The sequence below is a fragment of the Primulina eburnea genome, chromosome 2 (genome assembly GCF_022965805.1).
Source record: "Primulina eburnea isolate SZY01 chromosome 2, ASM2296580v1, whole genome shotgun sequence".
In the NCBI taxonomy this organism is placed as follows: domain Eukaryota; kingdom Viridiplantae; phylum Streptophyta; class Magnoliopsida; order Lamiales; family Gesneriaceae; genus Primulina; species Primulina eburnea.
Window position 1 is genome coordinate 41339424 of NC_133102.1, and position 23620 is coordinate 41363043.

A 23620-nucleotide genomic window follows, 5' to 3' on the forward strand; every position below is an offset into this window, starting at 1 on the left:
CGCAGAAGTCGATCGCCACCACCTGCGAGCACGGCCCTCAAGAAGAAAACTAAGGGTCTCCATCTTCTGCTCATCGGTGCACTGGAATGCGCGGAAACAACTCTCCATGCGCTCTAACCAATCCTCCGCATCATCGGGAGTCTCACCGCCAACTAAAGGCTTAGGCCCCATCTGCATGAAACGATGCATATCGAAACGCCTAGGACCATCCCGACGATGACGATGCTCATGGTGACGCCTAAGATCATCTTGGTCACCCCATCGACCTACACTCCCCTGACTACTCCCGTCATCAAAATGGTCAGCCATCGCTACAAGATAGAATAGGGAAAAAATGGTCAACGGAAATCCCAAAACAAAATCTATATCCCAAAATCCTACGCATGCTCTGATACCATAAATGTAGTGACCCGTTCCAGAATCACCTACTAATTGAAAACTAAGCATGCAATTAACTTAATAATTACTAATCAGAGATAATAGCGGAAACAACTAACAAATGATAGTTATACAACCCAAACGAACTCTAGAACAACTCAAAATAAGGTAAAGAATATCTGGTACAACCATATCGAATCAAATGATACCGAAACTAAACCAACCGGCTACTCAACGTCCTCCTCCTGCTCCTCCGGAACCATCCAACCTGAGACCTGCCCCGTGGGAATGGGGTGTCCAAGATAAACAAAACCGAGGACGTGAGCGATAAGAACGCCCAGTACAAAAGTATGAGTATACAGACCTATATGAAATGCACATGCTATGATCATGATACCGGGGTAGTCAAGAAACAGGAATCACAAAAGGATCTCAACAATGCTCAGTCTAGAGGCGCCAAGTGGATAGTGCCGCGCGGTCCAACCTCTGGGTCACTGCATCCACTACAAGACAGACGTGGACCTAAAATGTCCCGGACCACCGAAGCCCTCCCGACCCGTCGGCCACTGTGTACTCTCGGTGTCCATGCGTCCACAAGACAGGGCTGAGCGGCCCCAAGATATAGCTTATCTCGAAAGAGATACAGCTCAACAGCAAAGGCTATCTCGAAGGAGAATACGGCTCAACATGAAATGCAACGTGCAGTAATAAACGTGACATAATAGCATGCATCATATGACATATATCAATGCACCACATAATCATGCAACACATATATGAATGTATACTCAACCAGGATATCTCGGATAGTACTTTCGTACCTCTATCACAGCAATCCTAATCCACTGGAACAACCAGACAACAGGTCTAATCCAAGCCTATTCATCAAGTGAAAACCATCACTAAACTTATCTACCAGACTTAACTAGATAATCCTGAGATAAATACTGATAAAATTCCAAACCTTCGTCCGTCGCTAGCCCGCTGATGCCGCTAGCTCCCAACTAGAGCACAGCTCTGCTACAAGACCAGCAGCTCCCCGCTAGTGCCCAAATCTCGGAACACGACTAGAACCTGTCAGAAACGACTGAAATGCTATGGAACTCTCTGAATTGGCGAGTCAAAATGAGGAAATCCGACCACTATTTATAGGCCATGTTCGGATCCTCCGAACACCACTTCGGAACGTCCGAACGCTACGTGTCCACTGGCTCTTGACAGCTCATGATCGGATCCTCCGATCATACACTTCGGACCGTCCGAACATGCACGTGTCCAGCTGCTCTTGACACCTAATGATCGGATCCACCGAACTCACTTCGGACCTGCCGAACTCTTCGGTGCTTCCGAACCATCTTCGGACCTTCCGATCATGATTAATCACCATTAATCCGTTAATTACCCAATTCGGCATTCGGGCTACTACATGGTTACCATACATTATATGAAAATCTTCTAGTAGAGTTGATTGAGTGTATGAAGCCTAGAGCGAAGATCCTAAGTTCGAATATCACGGAAGATAGTTGTCACTGTTTGAGTTTGTGTAGGCACACTGGAAGAGTAATTGGCCTATGGTTTTGGATCATACAAAACAAAAGTTGGAAGATCATAGTAGATTTTGGAAATGAATATAAATATGAATTTTGGGATAAAATTATAGTATAATTTATTTATTTTTCCCTCTGGAAATTTATTTATTTTCCCTCTGGGAAGATGTCAAGAACACAACAATTTGGACCAATTATTCAAGGAAAGGGAAATAAAAAAACACAAACCAACTCAAAAAATATCCTACTCACTTACTTCATCTGCCCAAATTGAAAAACATTCCACCACATTATTTATCATCATTCATAATTCTTGTTATTGCTCTTGCTTTCATCGGATTCGTCCACATCTGATCTATACTTGTACCATGATGCCCAAAACAGATAATTTGCGAAATTCAACAAACTTAGAATGGATAAAAACCAGTAAAAATAATCCAACTTGTTATGATCCAAGTCTGGTGCCTGAAGCCACCCTCTTTTGGTTGCTGTTGTAATGTATATGTATTTACATAATAAGTACTATATTCATTCACCTGCATTTGACCAATATATATATATATATATATATATATATATATATATATATATATATATATATATATATATATAAAGAAATGAAACCGAAAAGATGAGGGAAAAAGAAGAAATCGGTTCGAATCGGATCGTTGCTTTTAAACATTATAAAGTTTAATTTTTTGGTGTCTTTTGGCAAGAGACGATTCAACCAATGGGTGGTTTTTTGGGAAAGGACATCATTTCATTTGAGTTGTGTCTCATGAAGGCAACTTCTGGATTCCATATATTCCTCCACAATGTTCTTCCAGAAAAGTAGCGTGAATAATTCCCTCAAGCAAATTTCTTCTTTTCTTGTTAATTTCTAAACTTGTGATTTCTGCTCCAGAAAATTTGAAGGAGTGTAACTTTCAATTTTCAGAGATATAGGTTTTGTATCCTGGAGGTTAATTCTTTGAGACCTTTTACACCACAGAAGTGGGAGGAATTAATACCTTAAAGAAAACACATTTGTGTGCCTAACCTATACAGTCCCATTTCCCATAATTTATACAACAATTTTAAGGTATTAATTTTCTGTAATGGAGTCTGTTTTGGTCAAGGCACAGTTAAACGAAGGTGACAAATTGGAGAGGTTGAATGGGTTAAACTACAAACGTTGGAGTTTGAAAATGGAGTACCTATTGACGATTGCCAAAGTATTCTATGTGTTATCTGAAACATGTCCACAAGAAACACCGACACCACAAAACCAGGAGGATGTTGAAAAGATTAAGAAATGGAAAGCAGATGATTTCATATGCCGTTTTACGATTCTGCAGTCACTGAACAATACATTGTTCAATGTGTTTCACTTCCACAAAACTGCTGCAGAACTTTGGAATGCTATTAAGAGAAGGTATGTTAATGAAGATGCTGGTAATAAATCGTTTTTGGTCAATAAGTATGTTGAGTACAAAATGGTGGATACTATTCCTGTTATAGATCAGGTTAATGAGTTAAATGATATTGCTACTGAATGTGCTGATGTTGGGGAACCCATTTCTGAAACCTTTCAAGTTTCTACTATCATTGGTAAACTTCCAAATTCTTGGAAAGATTACCAAAAGAAATTGAAACATAAGAAGAAAGCAATCTCGTTAGATGAACTTCTTCAGGGCATCCAAATTGAGACTGAAAGTCTTAAAAGGGATGATTCAATTTTTTTGAAGAATGATGGTGTGAATTTTGTTGATGTTCCTGGAACTTCCAAGGGAAACCAAGGAAAGTTCAAAAAGAGAAAAACTTTTAAAAATAATGGAAATGGGAATGGCAAGAAAAAGAAAGGCTCTTGTTTTGTTTGTGGCAAACCTGGTCATTTTGCTAGGGAATGTCGCAATCGCAAAGGGAACAAGAAAAATGAACAAACAAATTTGGTGGAAAATGACATGGTTGCTGTTCTTACTGAAATCTGCCTTGTGAACAATGCTGTGACTGACTGGTGGGTGGATTCGGGAGCAACTTGTCATGTCACTCCGAACAAAAGTTTATTCAAGACTTATGAAGAGGTGAAAGAGGCCAAATCAGTCTACATGGGCAACTCCTCTACAAGTGAAGTTCTTGGCAGTGGGACTGTCATACTTCCCCTCACTTCAAGCAAAACTTTGACTTTGAAAAATGTGTATCACATTCCCTCTATGAGGAAGAATCTTGTATCAGTCCACAAGTTGGACGAAAATGGTTTTAAAGTAGCCTTTGAATCCCAAAAGGTAATTATTACTAAGAAGGGATTGTTTGTAGGAAAAGGTTACATTAAGGACAATATGTACTTGTTGAGTATTGACAATAATATTACTACTTCTTCGGCTTACTCTATCGATTCTTTACTAAATGTTGGGGAGCATGAATTTTGGCACTTTAGACTTGGACATATTGGTATAAATGCTATGAAACGTATGATAAATCGTGATTTCATTCCCAAGTCTTCAAAAACTTATACTATGCATACTTGCGAATGTTGTACACAATCTAAGTTGACTAAAACTTCCTTTAAAAGCGTAGTTAGATCAACTGTATTGCTTGAACTTATTCATACTGACATATGTGACAATAAAGAACATGTAACTAGAGGTGGTAAACGTTACTTTATTACATTTATTGATGATTTTTCAAAGTTTACTTATGTGTATTTACTTAAAACTAAAGATGAGGCTTTTGATAAGTTCAAAATCTTCAAAGAGGAAATTGAGAATATAACCAACTTAAGGATAAAAAGGTTAAGATCAGACAGAGGTGGTGAATATCTCTCAAATGAATTCATAACATTTTGTTTACAAAATGGAATTGTTAGAGAATTTTCAGCACCTAATACTCCACCTCAAAATGGAGTAGCTGAAAGAAAAAATAGGTCCTTAATGGAGATGGTTAGTGCCATGCTAATACATTCAAAATTGCCAATGAGTTATTGGGGAGAGGCACTATTAAGCTCTTGTTACATTAGTAACAGAATTATTGATAAGAAACATATGAAAACTCCATACGAGTTGTTTAAAGGGCATAAGCCTAGTATTAAACACTTGAAGGTGTGGGGTTGTATTGCATATGTCTTAGATGCAACTTTGAAGAGGCCAAAACTTGGTAGTAAAGCTGTGAAATCTATCTTTATTGGATATTCTGCACTTAGTAAATCATATAGATTTCTTAGGCTTAGTAACAATAGTGTATTTGAAGCTACTCATGCCATTTTTTATGAGCACTTGAACATTAAGCATAACGATAAGTTAGAACTTGATAATGATTTGATGCATGAAATTGACATGGATAAGAACATATCTAATGATATCTCTATAGAAGATGAAATTTCAGAAAATGATGAAAATAAGGAAATGATTGAGTTGAGGAGGAGTAAGAGACGTAGAATTGAAAAGAATTTTGGTCCTGATATGTTGACATACATGTTGGAAGAGGATCCTAAAACCTTTCAAGAAGCTATGTCTTTATCTGATTCAAACATGTGGAAAAGAGCCATGGATGATGAAATAAAATCAATACTTGATAATCAAACTTGGGTTCTCGTGGATTCTCCTCCTAACACTAAATTTATTGGGTGCAAGTGGGTTTTGAAAAAGAAACTCAAAACTGATGGTACTATTGAAAAGTACAAAGCTAGATTAGTAGCAAAAGGCTATAATCAAAAGAAAGAAATTGATTATTTTGAGACATTTTCTCCGGTTACTAAATTCACATCAATTAGAACTATGTTTGCTATTGCATCTATTTATGGTTTAGAGGTTCATCAAATGGATGTCAAACCGCGTTCTTGAATGGAGATTTAGATGAAGAAATTTACATACATCAACCTGAAGGGTATGTTGTTAAAGGAGAAGAACATAAAGTATGTAAATTAAAAAAATCCTTGTATGGGCTTAAACAAGCACCTAGACAATGGTATAAGAAATTTAAGGAACAAATCAAAAAGTTTGGTTTTAAGAGTAGCAAAGTAGAAAGCTGTGTGTTTACTAAAGTTACTCTTGATTATAAAGTGTTGTTGACTTTATATGTTGATGACTTGCTCGTATTTGGTTCTGATATGAATTGTGTAAATGAAACTAAGAATAATTTAAAGCAAGCTTTTGACATAAAGGACTTGGGTCCAGTAGATGTCATTTTAGGGGTCAAGGTTATCAAGAAAGATGGAACTTACATACTAACACAATCTCATTACATTGAGAAATTGTTAAAGAAGTTCAACTACTTTGACTGCAAGGACAGTAATTGTCCTATTGATCCTAAAGTAAAGTTAATTCCTAATAAAGGAAAGGCTGTGAATCAGGAAGAATATGCCAAGATAATAGGCAGCATCATGTACGTGGTGAATCACACAAGACCCGATCTTGCATGTTCAGTGGGCATATTAAGTCGTTTTACAAACAATCCTTGTGAAGAGCACTGGAAAGAATTAAAAAGATTATTAAGATATTTAAAGTTCACGATGAACTTTGGTCTACATTATAAGTGTAGTTCATCTACACTTGAGTGTTACAGTGATGCCAATTGGGCACCTGATGCAACCGACTCTAAGTCAACTAGTGGTTGGTTGTTCACTATTGGTGGTACAATAGTTTCTTGGGCATCGAAGAAGCAAACTTGTGTTGCTCTATCTTCAATGGAATCTGAATATATAGCTATGTCTATGGCAAGCAAAGATATTATGTGGTTTAGAAGATTCCTAAGGTCCATTCCGTTTGTAGATTCCAAAAAAGGACCTACAACTTTGTATTGTGATAATCAAGCTGCAATTTGTAATACAAAGAATGAAAGAATATCAAATCATAGTAAGCACATCGCTATGAGATATAATCATATTCGAAGTATGGTTAAAAAAGGGAAGATTGTACTTGAGTATCTTCCAACTAATCAAATGTTAGCGGATCCACTAACAAAGTCCTTATCCGGTGATAAGATTTCAAGGGTCATGAGAGGTATGGGACTACTACCAATCAAAAAGATGTCTTGATTGAAACCAACTCTGTCTTAAGGTACAAGTTATATATTTGGCACCTTATGTATCAGAGTTAAAAAGGCAATTCAATATTAGACATTAGTGAAATGGAAACTTGGATACATTTCAAAGGTGCATAATTTTGGAAATAGTGGGGGTAACACTATTTTGAAAGTCTCATATCTGACCTAGCACTTTATTTACCACAACAAGAATTAGGATAGACTTATAGTTTTGTGGAATGCGTTGTGGACATTCTTGATAAGTTTACCTACACAAGTAAAGAAGTGAGAGGCCGCTTCTTGTGGGTTATATTGGTAGATTCCTAGAGTACTTGTGAAACCAGGATCCAGCACAAGGCCCATATTCAAATTAGTGCTGCCAAGATTAAGGAGCAAGAAGTAATACATAGTGAGAGTATGTTTCCATAACGTTGCATATTCAACCATAAGTTAAAGGCAAAGTCCACTCATGGCTATTCACTGTGTAAAGTTAGTTTGTATTGTGTATTTTTTACTTTATGTAAATAAGTGGGGGATTGTAATGTATATATATTTACATAATAAGTACTATATTCATTCACCTGCATTTGACCAATATATATATATATATATATATATATATATATATATATATATATATATATATATATAAAGAAATGAAACCGAAAAGATGAGGGAAAAAGAAGAAATCGGTTCGAATCGGATCGTTGCTTTTAAACATTATAAAGTTTAATTTTTTGGTGTCTTTTGGCAAGAGACGATTCAACCAATGGGTGGTTTTTTGGGAAAGGACATCATTTCATTTGAGTTGTGTCTCATGAAGGCAACTTCTGGATTCCATATATTCCTCCACAATGTTCTTCCAGAAAAGTAGCGTGAATAATTCCCTCAAGCAAATTTCTTCTTTTCTTGTTAATTTCTAAACTTTTGATTTCTGCTCCAGAAAATTTGAAGGAGTGTAACTTTCAATTTTCAGAGATATAGGTTTTGTATCCTGGAGGTTAATTCTTTGAGACCTTTTACACCACAGAAGTGGGAGGAATTAATACCTTAAAGAAAACACATTTGTGTGCCTAACCTATACAGTCCCATTTCCCATAATTTATACAAGAGCTGTGACTTTCTCAGTGATGGCATTCACAATGTTCACAAAAGCAGTGCTCAAGAAATACCCGAACGACAAAGAAAACAAGGCGAAAGACGTAGAAAGTGACCTCATCCCGGATGGAGCTTCTTTGTAGAAGAATTCCATCAGTCCAACCATAGCAAACATGTCTGCAATCCCGAAAACACCGTATTGGAACGAAAGCCAGAATAAGCTAATGCTTTTGAATGGATTTTTTATCGACTGATCCCTTCTTTTCACTTCTACTAGACCAGCAATGCTCATTGAAATGATTAACAAAACAAGCCCAACGCCTACCCTTTGCAGCTGAGTGATCCCGGTTGGATGGCCCGTGATCTTTCGAGCGAATGGGTTGAAGAACAACTCATATAGTGGGAGCAGAATGGCCATGAAAACGACGGGGATAACCGGTATTGAAGGAGGCGGGATCTTCCATGAGCCTAACTGAGGTGAGGGTCCATGAAGTATCCTTGGAGTACTGAGAAGGTCTGTAGCTGCGCTAGGCATGTGTTCACAATGATGGTGCTGGCAATGATCGGTAGTATTCGTATCAGTATCTTGACCTCTTCGACCTGTGTCACCGTGCAAATTCTCCCTGATTTGGGGCTCGTACCGTCTATAAGAACCATGGTTCGCTGGAACGGTTGCGGTGCTTGAACGGCAACTACCGTTCCAGTTCCAATATTATGTTGCGGAACGGTTGTATAAAAAAACTAATAAATTCAAAAAATTGGTAAAAAAAATTAAAATATAAATTACATCATACTAAAAAATAAAATATATGAAGTTATTACAAATTAATCTCTCAATATAAAACTATTTTACAATAATAGCACAATAAGAAATACACACTAAAAATTATAACATATCAAAGCTGATACCATGAAGAGTGATGCGGAGGAGCGAGATCATTGTTATATTCTTCATCACTATCTCGTAGATTAAATTGATTTCGAACATTTGAATATTGATGTGATTGTCCATAGGGACATAGATTGAGATGATGAAAGATCATTAGAATGAGATGACTGATTTTGTAATAGTGTTTCGTCACGACGATCATAGTATCTGAATCCCTAATGATTTGAACAAAACTCAAAACATGAAAGTTATAGCCTTATATCTTATCTTTCTAATGGAGGTGGCCTCACAACAATTGGATCAATATACAAGACATTATACTATAAACCACAACTACTGCCACATATTCATACCGTTTATGTACTTCCATTTCCTATTTGGCTCAAGATCAACTTTCGATTCTACACATTCATTTTCATAATCATCAACAACTAAGAAATATAATACCAATAACATAACCATTCTATTATCATACACCGTAATGAACCATGAATATCTCATAACCATATTTTTTAAACACCAAAACCGTTCCGTTCCGTTCCGCCCTTTCCGTTCCGCTTTCCCGTTAAATCGCTGATAAAACGTCGAAGAACAACGATACAAAACAATCACCGATTTGTCCTGGAACTTTGGAACGTTGGTCACTGTTCCCGTTCTGGCCGCATAACGACCGTTCCGACAAACCATGATAAGAACAACAGCTTTGTCGAGAAACCTGGACTTGAACAAGATAAATTAATGATGTTGTTCACATCTGTGAGCGGTATTAGTACTCTTGCGATGGTTTGGAAGTCCAAACATTACCTGAACTGGTCAGTGTGGCAAAGTTTTTCTTCAAATGGATCTCTTTCTTTGTCTTCAAGTTCAACTCGTCAGGGTTCTCTGGCAAGTTCAAGTATTTGTTCTGAATTGCACCAATAAAAACCTGCAAAACCAGTAGAATTTCAATGTAACCTTCATGACCACATTCGGGTATAAGTTATTGTTGGATCTGGGTTTTCTACGCGCCCAAACGTAGCGGAAGTTTAAAATATTTTTATTTATTTTGACAATCAAAATATGTTTTGCTTTGGGCGCTCGTATGATTTTAACATAAACATTCATAGGGAGTTTAAAAGTTATACTTTTTGTGAATAAATCACATGGCACCAACTGATCCGATATTACAGATCTAGTTTTTGATGAATCCCTACGAACTTTCTTCAAGAGACTCATTTCTTTCTTTCTAATTGAGTCCACAACTAGATGATCTATACCTCTTCCAATTTGCACTAGAGAAAAAAATTGAGAGACGACTCAAACCCTTTCCCTACAAGAGGTGGCTGAAATTCTTAGAGTTTGAGAGAGTGATTTTCGAAAGAGTAAGTCTCATGTGAGACCGTCTCACGGATTATGATCCGTGAAACCGGTCAACCCTACCCATATTCAAAATAAAAAATAATACTCTTAGCATACAAAGTAATATTTTTTTATGGGTGACCCGAATAAAAGATCCGTCTCACAAATACAACCCGTGAGACCGTCTCACACAAGTTTTGGCCTTTTCGAAATTGGTTGTCTTGGTAGGCCAGGGTTTTGACTTGCATCCCCTATTTATAATTAAGTCATAGTCTAATTACATAATTAACATTAATGGGCTTGATTTAATTAATTGGGCTAGTCGAACTAATTTAATTAATTTAATCAATGCCCATTAAAACTTTAATTAATTATTATGTTAGACTTGTACTCCTACAAGCCCATTAAACATATTACCCACTATATTTAATTTTTAAATTAATCAACTCAACTTTTGAGCTTAATAAATTAAATACATTATAAATTCAACATTTGAATTTATTATTTAAATTATAAATTCAACTACTTGAATTTTCATCACCTCCAAAATTTAATATTTAATAAACACAACATTAGATTTTAATAAATTAAATTTTCAAATTTTATAAATTCAACTTCTTGAATTTATTATCTCAAAATTAATTATCATAAATTCAACTCCTTGAATTTACCATATGATATAAATTCAAGAAACTTCTTGAATTTATTCTTTCAACGGGAACAAACGATCCAGTGTTTGTGTGACCCTCAATGGTTGAGGGATACAGCTAACCGTGGGTTCACAACTCTTTGTGATTCAGGACATAGTCCTTTATTTGGGCTTACCCTAGTTAGCCCCATTCTTTTCATCAACACCTTGATCAAGAATGTCAGAACTCATTTCTGAATGCACCCATCGGATCATGGTAAAAGCGTCTAGTAGCATCGCCTCATGATCCCCTAGGTATCACTGACAGTGTCTGCAAGAACCAGTAGATTATGATTAACGTACAGTACGGTTCCTTCATCTCGTATATCCCGATCGAATCTGCAACCATTGGTTCATCGAGAGTTGCATAATAATTCGATAACTATGTGATAAATATAATAGTGGCATCGTGTGTACTATTTGAGAACTCCTTCTCTAACGTACATCTCATACTCTGGCCAGAGATTCCATGCACTATTATTTAATCAGATCACACAGGATATCCACACCCGTAGGTGAGCGGTGAATCCCCGACTACAATGCACTGGCTCCTATATGTGTCGCAATCGTACCCAACCTCGCCACCTGATGACTCTCCTGGAGCCGGTAAACGAGTCAAAGCACAGTCCTAGCATATAGAGCCTCAGTGTTGTCCCGGGTCGTAAGGACTAATGGTGTACAATCATAACCACAGACTTATCCTCTCGATGAATGATAACCACTTGGAAAGTTCGAGTGAGAGTTGTTCGATATAATCATCATATGACTACCCATGTGTATGTTTGGACATCTCTATGTCCTTACCAAGAAACGCAGTACACAACATCACAGATATTAGTCTCGAGCTCAAGCGACCTTTATCCATGTTTTAGGCGGCTGAATCGACTAGAAACGAATTTAGAATATGCAGTGTTTACAAATGAGTTTCAACATCGAATTACGATTCATTTGTATTAGAGCATAATCAAAGACTTTATCTATGCTGATTGCATGAGTATACAGATAAAGTATAACGAAATCATTAAAAGTTAAATTATATTAAAATAAAGATTGTTTATTTCACTTGAGTCAATAAATTCCCTAGCCATTATATATATATATATATATATATATATATTCATTAGTTATACAATACATTATAAGCATAATCTAACACAATCTTCTTATAAGAATGTTCTTCTTAGACGAATAACATATATAGTCATGACAAAAGTTCGGAAAAATACTTTCAGATTGATCAAATTTTCGAAAAAAATCTTTTAGACGGTGCTAAAAATGAAGTGTAAGGAAAACTATATTGATCGCAATGCATAATTTGATAATTTTTTTTATTATTATTAATGATACAAACATATTTTTCATTTTCTATTTAAACTAAATTAACTTACGATCTTTACAGAAATATTTTCATTTTCAAAAAAAAAAATGAAAAAAACGGGTCTAAGACCCCACACCTTCTCTTTAATATGAATGGAAAGACGAGCTCATTCATATTAGAGATGAAAGACCTCGACTCTAATTTTATTTTTATTTTTCCAATTCTTTTAAATAAAAAATATTTACTACAAAATTTGAAAATCATAAATAAGTAGTTATTAATGTTAATCTTTTTTTTGGTTATTATATAATTATTCAAAACTTTTACTAATTTTTATTTAACTAATAAAAATCATGTAACAAGATTAAAAATAAATTAAAATTTATAAATAAAATTTTAGGCTTTTTTTAATTAAATATTATCAATTTTAAAATAATTTGCCATTCTATAACATATGTGAAGGAATTACATTTTTTTAACAATTCGAGAAAAGGTTGAAATCCGAGGAATTAATCCTCAGATATCATAAACGTGAACCGGTTTCATTTGGGTCAAAATAAATAAATTTTTTACTAAATTAAATCTGACCATTAATTGCTCGGATTTAAATTTTTTAAAATAATAAAAAATATTGAAATCCGGTGAATTATCGGTCGGATTTAACAATTTTTTTTAAAAAAAAAATCGCTGAACCGGAAGGGGAAATTGAAATCCGAGACAAATCCTCGTCTCGTTATAAAAACGTAACTCCTCTTGCTTTGTTATAGATTGCTATTTTTTAAAAAAAATCTATAATATTTATTAAAAACCTAATTCTTTTAACTAAAATATATTTTAAGATTTAAAAATTATACATAATAAAGTAAATTTTCTCACAAATATAATATAAAATTTGTAAATTAACATAATAAAAATTTCCAAAATAGTCCAGAACAAAATCAAAAGAAGGATCAATCTGAAACAAAAATCATAGAGTAGTTCTCTTGTGAGACGTTCTCATAAATATTTATCTGTAGGACGAGTCAATTCTACCGATATTCACGATAAAAAGTAATACCATTAGCATAAAAAATAATATTTTTTCATGAATAACTCAAATAAAATATCTGTCGACCCTGCAAAACATATGAGACTGAATCGACTACGATTTTTCCAAGTAAAACAAATTATCTTTTATTTTTTCACAACATTTCATGAAAGATTTTCCCCAAAAGTCTTGAAATTAAATCAAATATCGCCCTACCCAATATCATGCAACTGAACTTAGACACACAAAAAGATGTGATTTTGATGAATTCAAACAAACGTTGGAATTTCAGTCAAAATTTTGAATTTCCAGTCCACCTGAAGGAAATTCAAGTTTTAATTTCTTTTCGCAGAAATTCGACTTAAATTTAAAAGACTTCCCAAAATTATGAAAATATCACAAAAATTGCATATAAAATAGCCCAAAAGGGTGGTCACAATGAGTGTTCTTTCACGTGTAAAGAATTCCAACTTCTTCAAACTGAAACCATCTAACGCATTTTTGCTCTTGCAAAGAACACTCCAGCCACCAACCCTGTACAAAGAAACACCAATTAACAGTTTCAGATGCCTGCATTGCTCGATGAGGTCGAGCATGTTCGGTTTCGTTGACTGAAAATCCATATGTTAAATCTAGTTTCTATTCGAACGTAATTTCTATTAAGTCGTCACTGATCAAAATTTCGAGGTTGCCTCGAGAATATAATGTTTCCCAGAGTTGACAGAGGCTTACCAAAGAAAATGCTGGCAGAATTTTCCAAACTTGTTGGGACTTTAAAGAGGAGGATGCCAGCAACAGAGAGAGGTATCTTGTTCAGAGAACCTACAAGGCTGCAGGAATATGCTATGCACATGAATGAATTTGCAAAAGAGAAGATGAACAAGTCTAACTTGGCTTGACCAACCACCGATATGACTGAAAACAATAACAGATCTCAAGAAATCCCCGTATTTCACCTTTGGTTGTGTTTTGATTGATGGATTTCAAATCCATTAATCACAAATTCATTGGCTAGCTTAGATGGACAATCGAAATGGATTTCACTTCGTATCAAGTTATGCAATTTCAATAATAATTGTGGTTGGTTTCAAATACACTCAAAACAGGTCTTTTGAAATCCATCCATCAAAATTATCTTTCCAAATTAAATTCATCAATTCAACCGCAACTTGGATATTTATTAATGTTCATGATCATAACACCTATTGTAACTCTGAAGCTCTACAGATGCAAAACTGGTTCTTAGACAATGAGCTATTTTCTTGGTATATGTTTTAGACCAAAGAAACATGTAAATCAGTTAGATTCTCAATTCTCTTGGCAGATATTTCAAAACCAAAAATCAATGTATAACACCATTTAGATGTAAAATAAATGCTGCGCCTAAATCTAAAATTCAAAACTGTCGTCGCTCTCTTCTCAGCACTAGGATGCCAAAATCAAGTATCTATGACAGATGTGAAATGGATAGCATAGTTTCACCTGTACGTAGTAGCCCCTGTTTGATGCAGAAACCACATAGAAGTGAAGCTTATAGCCAACCCCAAGAATCCACTAAACGTTATCACCAGCCAGAATGTTGGCAATCTCAAAAGAGGTCTGACATTGTGAACGAAAAAACAAATTTTGAACAAGATTACTTGCGCGAGTTACAGTATTTCACTGTACTTTACAAGACAATGCATATAGGGTTGCCTTATAAAATTAATGACTTAAAATTAATTTCAAAAAGAAAATTCTTTTGAAATTTCGATGATAGGAAACACCAGTCAAATCACCAATAATTTAGAGTTCACTTACGTTTGTAAGAGATAATCGACCTCATTGAACACAAAAATAAGAAAAATTCCTAGAGGTAGCGAAAGGCAATTGTTGAGCAGAACCATTGAGAATTCATTCAACTCTCCAGATTTAGTAACTTGTTTTGCTGTATCCATGATCCTGCGTAAGGTCAGCTGCACCACAAAAATATTACTTTCACTTTCAAACATTAAAAAGAGATGCAACAACATTTTGCAGAAAACACGGAACAATTACTCCAAGAAGCTAAGCCATATCCACGAGGAGCTCAATTTCATGATATTTAACAAAACTTGAAGAATATAACAATAAACAATGCAATTTCACAATTGAATAGCAGCACCAGGCATTCGTATGAGTTGAAAGCAAGCAAAGATTCGATGAAACACTCTATTTTGTAATATAATAAAGTGAAGGTCGCCGCAAATGTGTCCATTGAAGATAACCAAAATTATATAAACACGAGAAATGAAGGGGACACTCAGCAGGTGCAATATTACAAAGCTAGGTTCTATTACTTACGGAATATGATGCTGTCAGAAAACAGTTCATGAACTGCCATGTATATCCAACGGCATGAAATGACAAATCTGTAATTCCACCGGATATTGCTGAAATGATCTACAAAATGATGACACAAAATTCAACCTATCGTTAATAATTGGATGAAGTAGTATAAAAGGAATTTAGAGCCTGATTTTGCTTGGTTATGATTGATGTGTCAATCAACACCAATATTCTTAAGACCATGACAAATTAAGAGTGATTGATGGTCATTGAGGGCTAGCTTGTAAAGATTCAGCAGTAATCAACTAAAAAGATACATATTAAGAGTGAAATAACTAGTATAATTTTGCAGAGTACTAATATAAAAACTCAATGGAATACTTGCATTTTATCGACCGAAATGTAGTTACTGAGTTAACTGATCTTGTATTAGCCAGAAGACATACCATTAAGAAAAGAGCTGCCCAAACCCTGTTGTCATGATGTTTGTTAAATAAATACATTTCACCAACAGCAGTCATCACATTGGTTACATTCTTCAGAACTGTGACCATGGCGACATTAATGTACTTTAGACTGCATTCAACATGAATAATATGTTAGGCAACATTATGTGAAACAAATTAAGATATTTCCTGAGATAAGTAGCACGTAAATTCAACCAAAGAAAAGTGATGTCATGTCTATTGTGATCTAAGTAAAATCAAGAATGATAAAAAAGCTGAAATCTATATATGCTCCTGGTAAAAAGAATTTTTCTTTTTCTATTGCATAAAAAAATTTCAAAAAATTAATTGCCATATTACCTGTGAAGAAACACCACAATATAGATTATCATGAGGATTAGCCACTAAATAATAGTCAGATACTTTATCATAAAATCGCAAATGTTTGATTTACAAAAGATGCAGTTTACATCAAAACCGAGTGCCAGATAAGGGAAACTAGTACCTAAACATACTTGTGATCAGCATCCCAACAAATATAACATTGACTGGCAACCAGACCTTAATTAATCTCCACGAGAGTGGTTCCGTAGTAATTAAGCCAAGGAAACTTAAAAGGGAAACAATAATCACCGAGACAAAATTCTGCATCCAAAAACAAACTTTGTTCATATTTAAAGAACATGGAGACTAAATTAATAAACCGAACTATAATAATTCAGAAAAGATTTTATATGGAAAGTAACCTGATATAGCATCAAAGAGATTCCGGCATTAAAGTCATAACTGGAGAGGACATACTTGTTAACCAGTATCATGCTGCATGAAGAAAAACAATATGCAATGCCAGATAACAGGGCCTGATTGTGTAAAGTAATTCCTTTTTTACTTCTCACTGTCTTTTCTCTATCCTTTTCTGTTCTTCCACTCTCCACATCAATCCCATCATTATTACCAGGAGTTCTCATCCCAAAAGACGCTCTGTAAGTTAACAAACATGGTAAAATAAACTATTAATGCAACAAGAAAATAAAGGCCAACGTAAATACTTTAAGTAAACTGTTCACAGAGTTCTCTTTCTAGTTAATTTGTATTATACAACTCTTCTTAGTATTTGACAACAGGAACACAAAGAACCTGTCCATGAGGCAAACAAAGAATGAAGATACCTGCTAACTAATTCTCTTCGGACTGGACTAGAGACCTGATCCAGCAAGCTGTTGAGCTGATGATTTTTCAGGTCTCTTTCGCTGCTGGGGGAACCCTTCCCAATATCCGCTGTTGCGTTTCTCTCCAAAACAGGATCAAGAAAATCTTGAGAAACACCTTTTGACAAAACTCTACCATAAGGGAAAATTTAATGGGAATCAGATGCAAAGGTGGTTGTGAATCATCCTTGGATTCAACATTTAATGATGCAAAAACTCTAATTCTGATTTCATACTAAAAACATGTTTTATACTTAGAAACATTAGAACTGGAATGAGGGGAAACAACAGCAATAAGAATGATTGAGCTAGAATAGGCCGTAATAAAATACTGACCAAGAAATGAAATTATGGGAACTTAAGTAACTAAAAGCACCTCAAATCAAATTAGCCTTTAAGCATAAACTCGAACATGGATTTTCTCTATGTCATTAGTTTTCCTGGATGCAAAATCTTTGTCACCCACCTAACAGAAATACCAAGATCTTACAGCTTGGATAACCTGGTACCCATCAATCCTTTGGCGACCTCAATCAACCATCCAACTCGGCTCCCCAACGTGTTCATCCAAAAAGACAAATTCTTTACTCTATATCTATCCAAGAAACACAACTACAAGAGTTTCTTGATCCTCCAAACAAAAATTTAAAAAAAATCGGAAAAGAAGGTAAAGAATCAGTGAAAGTCATGAATCCCGGATGCCCAACAAGATTTTAATCGTGTAAAACAATCCCATCTCAATAACCAACAAAGAAAAAGTACCTTGGAGTCATTTATAATTAACATAAACGCATTTGAGCGCGCAATACTTGCTCGAGTCGATTGAATCTTGAAACCAGAAGCAAACACAGACGGAGGCACGCTTTATGTGAAATGGACGAAGTCAAATAAAGCGAGAAAGAAAGAGAAAAGGGAGGAGTGTAACAAGTCAGTCAAATCTGCAAATGCGAACTGAAACGGCCAGGTTACAGTTTATTCAGTTCATTTTTGGATTTCACAGAACTCAAACTTGTTCTTTGGCTTCAACATTTCCTTGTTTTGTATATATTACGACGTCGTTTACATCTAAATTTAGGTCAACAAACGAACAAAATTTACCATAAAATTTATGCATCTATACAGTACATCATGGTAAAGATTTTCTTTTTATATCTATGTAATAAAATAAACAAAAAAGAAGCTTCTATCAGATCGTTTTAACATATAATTTTGTTGAGTAGGTCTTTTGTTAGACAATCTCACGAATCTTTATCTGTTAGGCGGGTTAACCTTACTGATATTCACAATAAAAAATAACACTTTTAGCATAAAAAGTAATACTTTTTAATAGATGACTCAAATAAGAAATTTTTCTTACAAAATATAACTCGTAAGACCGTCTCACACAAGTTTTTGCCTATTTTGTGAAACAAATCTCCAACCCAACTCTATCTATAAAAAAATTTATTTTTATGTAAAAATATTACTTTTAATTGTAAATATGAACTGAATGAACAACATGGCTAAAATAAATTACAGATGTATTTAAAATTGTTTTTTTATATTAATTCATTCATTATCTGTACTAACTATAAATGTATTTGGTAAAATTGTGTCATTATTTTTTTAAAATGTAGTAAAAAAAAACTATAGTTCATTATATATTAACAGTACAAAAACGAACCAACCACGAACAGTATGTTTTTTTTAATATTATTTAATTTAATATCTAAATATATTAGAAACTGTCTTCTTTACTTGTTAATTTTGACCCGGTATGATCCAAAACAATGCCAGCACTCCATCTTCCAAATAATGACCAATTTCATATAATTATTTATATTTCTATAAAATTTTACTACTTTTTTAAAGTTACAAGCTAGTCAGTGGCGTATGGAGCTGCATGTCACCAATTAAATAATGCGTCTTTAACCAATCCAAGATATTCAAAAGGGTCCACCCATTTTTGTATGGAACGTGCATAATAGTCAACAAACTAATCGCCATCAAGATTTTAACAAATGTAAATTCAAGTACAACAATATTTCTTTTAAAATTAAAAAAGCTGTTGGATGAAATTTAAGACTGAAAACCGCGAAGATTTTTCAATATTGAGGATAATATAGTAACATATAGAAATTTGATTAACAAAATAGATGGGAGATAATGCTCTCTCTTTGTCTGGATTCAAGAAAATCCAAGTTGAAAAAATGGCAGAGAAGAAAATAAAACCACTGCATAGAACACAGAAACAAGAAAATCGCCCAAATCTTACATGAAGACATGCGAAGGTCGAAGTACTCCTAGCAACTACAACTTACAGTCATATCTTCATAAGACCAGGGATTTGAACCATGGATCACACAATGCTCATAAAATACAAGGCGTACTTAGTAGATTCTTCGGCGTACGCCTTTAAGCAAAATCGTGAGAGGACGACTCATTTTTCTGTGGTACAAATTAAGACGGTTTGAAATATTTGCACCATACATTACAGGTTAGTCTGAGTCGGCCATAAATGTTCTATCTCAACAAATGTACTTTTTAACTATTGATGGTCAGCTAGAGCAGCTAAGAATATAAACTGGGATTATGTTGTTTGTAAGGTATCAGAATCTTCCAACATGCGAGAGGAATGGAAGTTCGCCTTCAGTCCTTTGCCATAGGCCGCAATGAGCAAAGCCTCAGCACGACCTACATGATTTGAAAATCAAGAAACGCTAAAAACTTGTTTTTTGGAAATATTGAGAGAGGTTGCTAACCATGATCTTTCTTCCTTTTCAACAAGGAACTAATAGACGGAAATAGAGTGGACGCAAGATCTCGGCTATCATCCTGCCATTCAAGATGTCAATATAAATTTTGATATGCAAGTGCTGACAAAATATGACAGATTCTCATGTGTTCTTTTTCTCCTCTCTTTTAAAGTTTATACAGAGATTCATACACCATCAGATACAAGGAGGAACTTAGAAATCAAAATAGCATCATGATACATATATAACAAGAAGTTAAAATATTGGATGAAACCTTGCTTGAACGATCTCCAGATAGTTTAAATTCATTCTTCCACACAAATGATGGAACTGGAACAACAGAAAATCCTGATGCCACCAGAATCCCTATCCACAATCCATAGCCAAATCCCCCGCTCCACCAACCCTTAATGCAACAAAATGTATGTTTAAGAGACCAAAATCAAGGACAATACACAATTAGTTAGCAGAAAAAATGTACCCTGCTGAATTTACAACTGAAACTCAGTAGGTGATAAGTACAGGGGGTACATTAAACCATTAAAGCCGGTTATACTATTTCTCATGTGCATGATTGATGTCTGTTGATAGGTTTCTACTAATAGGTATCTGATTGTTCATGGAGCACCTATGCATGCCTCTTAAAACTCATGTTATTCTTGGTATGCTTATTGATATTTCGAGTTTCTCACAGCGTGTTTTTGGTGGTGTTGAAAAATTGTGAAATCTCCATTAGCACACAGTCGTATATTTATCATCGAACTGTTTTTCACAACTGAACTTGATTCACCCAGTCGAGACGTTATGAAATGATTCATTGAGCAGTTAATGGGTATGTTCCAATGAAAAACCTGCCAAGAAAAGTTATACATAATTTGCTACACAGTTTTCGGGAAGACTCAACCATCTTCCGAAAACGGATGTGGCTAAGTTGAAAAGACAATTATCTCGCTAGTTTACCACCGTGAAACTTCTAAAGACAGATTTTGAGTTTATTTTAACTTGCTGATGAAATATCAACAGAGGTACACAAACCGTAAGAGAAAATCACATGACAGAAAAAACAATGGCCATGGAGATAAACTTTTTAGAAAGAATGCCCATTTTCAGCTGATAAAGAATTTCTAACCTGCTTGCCATCTTGGGGAAAAGGAATTGATTGCTCTATATATGCAGTGGTTCCTGATCATGAGAAACACCCAACAGAGTTTGAAAATATATTTTAGCTCGAGATATACTATGAATTATATCGCATTGACATAATTATCAAATTTAAATCACACAATGTGATTATGAACGAAACCATTTGATCACTCTATCAATTATTCTGCTTTTTCTTTATACCTTTGTATTCTTCGATGGGAACATCTTTATAAATTCGAACATCCCATGAGCATATATATATATATTGTGGCCTCATAGGCAATAAAGGCATCCTTTATGCATCAAAATTCAAATGATTATATAAGAAGTTAAAATCGAGTATCTGGTCGCATTCATGAAAAATGACATACCAATTGGAGCATCAATGGTTTGAAGTAATTGAATGATTGACTTTGCATCCAAGCGCTTTCGCACTCTTTTTCCTATCAGTACTTTCAAGTGAGGAGAATCAAATACCTAGAACATACAAACAGAGCACCCATCTTAAATAAATGCAGTAGACCTAGAAAGTGTCTGCTAAAAGAAAATCGAGAACTTGATAAACAAAACAAATTCAAGAACTCAATAACAGTGATATAACATGCATGAAAATAATTCAAGTTACGAACCCACGTGCTTGCAGAACCAAGCAATGTAGGACAACCGAGCTAAAAAATGAATCCAATATAAAGACTAGAGACACTCTCAAGTCTCAAAGTAAACACCACGGCCATAAACTTCTTGCACCTTGTCACATAATAAATAGAGACCAACAGCTAAAACCAACACCTGAGGAGAATTATCATGTTTTAAGACTGCCAAGGCACCAGAGAGATCCGGGTCGACCCCAACAACCAGACCCGAGCCAGCATTGCAGCAATCCAAATCTCTCAATTCTGAATCTTGGATTTGAGAATTATCTGGCAACGGGAACGAAATGGACTCCAGCCACTTCAATTTCAATTGCTGAGCGTCTAAGTTTAGCTTACTTCTAACGGCTCTACCGCCTTTAGGTCTGGGGTACCGGACTGCGGGTTCCGGAATTGTGACTGTTTCCAGGTCACTGGTAGTGGCAAAAGGCCGGAATGCAGTGGGAGTGAGGCGGAGGAGGAGCGGCGTTGATAATTTGGCGGCGATTGATGAGGTCATCAAACATTGGGGTTTTGGAGGGAAGAATTGGATTGGAAGAGTTTCCATAAAAATTCCGCTGGAAAACGGATGAATATCACTTGAATCGGAGAGCAAATACACCATTTCTGAGCCCAATCTTTTATTGGGCTGGGCCTGACTCTTAATGGGTCCAAATTCAAATTCTCGTCGGTGTTTGAATACTTACAAATACCCTAGAAAATATATTTTATACCATTAGGCATAGGTTGGTATATGGGATATCTCATGTTTGATACCTTTTTAAAAAATTCATGATAATATAGTAAGCCCTTGATAAATAATTTTTTAGAGGAATAAAATGTCTCTTCTATTAGGTGTGATAATTTTAATTTAATGATAAAATACACTACAAATGACTTAATTACCCTCACTTTACAAATGATTTTTATAAATCTATGCTAGTAAATAGAAATTAAAATCAAAATATATATTTTTATTTATTTTTATATATTATATAATATAATAATTATATAAATGATTTCGAGATAATTATATTAATAATTTTTATAAATCTCAATAAAATTATTAATATCACTCGATTAACCTTAAAAATTGATATTTGACTTGACTCACAAAATCAATGGCTCAATTATCATATTATAGAATATATAAAATTAGGTAAAAATAAATAAATCATGCAAGCACTATTGGCGCATTAATAAATAAAAAATATGAACTCAAGCAACAACTTTGAAATTATAAAATTTATTATGATAAGGTTAATTTTGTCATTACAATCTAATATATAAATTTAATCACTCTTATTAAAATCATACCAAACATTAAATATAATATCCTACATCTCATTTATTCTTAACTTATCCTTATATTATTTATCACATGTTTATCCTATCATGTGTACCAAACTATACCTTATATTTCTATTTATCTTACTTTTCACGGTCCTCGAATAAAATATATAATATTTAAATATAGTTTAGTTTTTTTTTTATTAACATAACAAACTTTAGAGGAGAAAGTTGTAATAAATTAAAATAAATATATATATATATGTCTTATTATATTTATTATTTAATTTAACTTCCTACAATTTCTCATAATTTCCTTCCTATTTATCTTTTAAAAAATATTTTAACTATCATTAATATTTTACAACTTACTAGAATTTTATTGTAAAAAATATTTTAATAATTAAATATATGACGTACACTCAACGCGTGAAAAAGAAACTAGTATATATATATAAATGAGGATGACAAAAGACGGAAAATAAGGCTTTCCACATGTGTTCTCTTCCGAAAATTTCTCAAGCAAATTGCAAGTAGAACCTTTGTAAAAAACTAAAAAATAAAAACGAAAAAATCTTCTA

At 34.3% G+C, this 23620-nt stretch overlaps 2 protein-coding genes and 1 pseudogene across 11 annotated transcripts; all 3 read right to left on the bottom strand.

The window, feature by feature from the left end:
• Positions 1-2196: 2196 nt before the first annotated feature.
• Positions 2197-10125, bottom strand: LOC140824327 (protein NRT1/ PTR FAMILY 4.4-like; annotated as a pseudogene).
• Positions 10126-13527: 3402 nt separating this feature from the next.
• LOC140823226 (GDP-mannose transporter GONST1-like) lies at positions 13528-18273 on the bottom strand. Of its 10 annotated transcripts, none has more exons than XM_073184440.1 (11): positions 18005-18273; positions 17733-17837; positions 17204-17374; positions 16781-17015; positions 16540-16679; positions 16035-16164; positions 15604-15702; positions 15082-15236; positions 14764-14880; positions 14014-14111; positions 13528-13815 (listed from the first exon to the last, which is right to left on the bottom strand). In XM_073184440.1, exons 1-11 carry the CDS (start codon positions 18013-18015, stop codon positions 13772-13774), a joined length of 1305 nt encoding a protein of 434 aa, XP_073040541.1. In that variant the 5' UTR covers positions 18016-18273; the 3' UTR covers positions 13528-13771. The 10 variants fall into 10 exon arrangements, with proteins under 10 accessions (XP_073040541.1, XP_073040540.1, XP_073040543.1 ...); XM_073184439.1 differs by having other exon boundaries at positions 17733-17854; XM_073184442.1 differs by having other exon boundaries at positions 17733-17866; positions 18005-18272.
• Positions 18274-19439: 1166 nt separating this feature from the next.
• LOC140823230 (Holliday junction resolvase MOC1, chloroplastic-like) lies at positions 19440-22403 on the bottom strand. The gene is made up of 6 exons (XM_073184458.1): positions 21910-22403; positions 21492-21597; positions 21107-21159; positions 20252-20383; positions 19984-20056; positions 19440-19915 (listed from the first exon to the last, which is right to left on the bottom strand). The coding sequence occupies exons 1-6, from the start codon at positions 22372-22374 to the stop codon at positions 19812-19814; spliced, it is 933 nt and encodes a 310-aa protein (XP_073040559.1). The 5' UTR covers positions 22375-22403; the 3' UTR covers positions 19440-19811.
• Between the last annotated feature and the right edge of the window lie 1217 nt (positions 22404-23620).

Bases quoted from the DNA above. Each gene is read 5' to 3' on its own strand.
- LOC140823226 (XM_073184439.1), bottom strand. From the start codon at position 18,028: ATGTTAATTATAAATGACTCCAAG. The intron at 16,680-16,780 runs GTTACTTTCCAT...TTTTGGATGCAG, and splicing joins TCTCTTTGATGCTATATCAG to AATTTTGTCTCGGTGATTAT. The intron at 14,881-15,081 runs GTAAGTGAACTC...TCACAATGTCAG, and splicing joins GTCGATTATCTCTTACAAAC to ACCTCTTTTGAGATTGCCAA.
- LOC140823230 (XM_073184458.1), bottom strand. From the start codon at position 22,374: ATGGTGTATTTGCTCTCCGATTCAAGTGATATTCATCCGTTTTCCAGC. The intron at 21,160-21,491 runs GTATGTCATTTT...TCTCATGATCAG, and splicing joins AACCATTGATGCTCCAATTG to GAACCACTGCATATATAGAG. The intron at 20,057-20,251 runs GTTTCATCCAAT...CTTGAATGGCAG, and splicing joins CTGGAGATCGTTCAAGCAAG to GATGATAGCCGAGATCTTGC.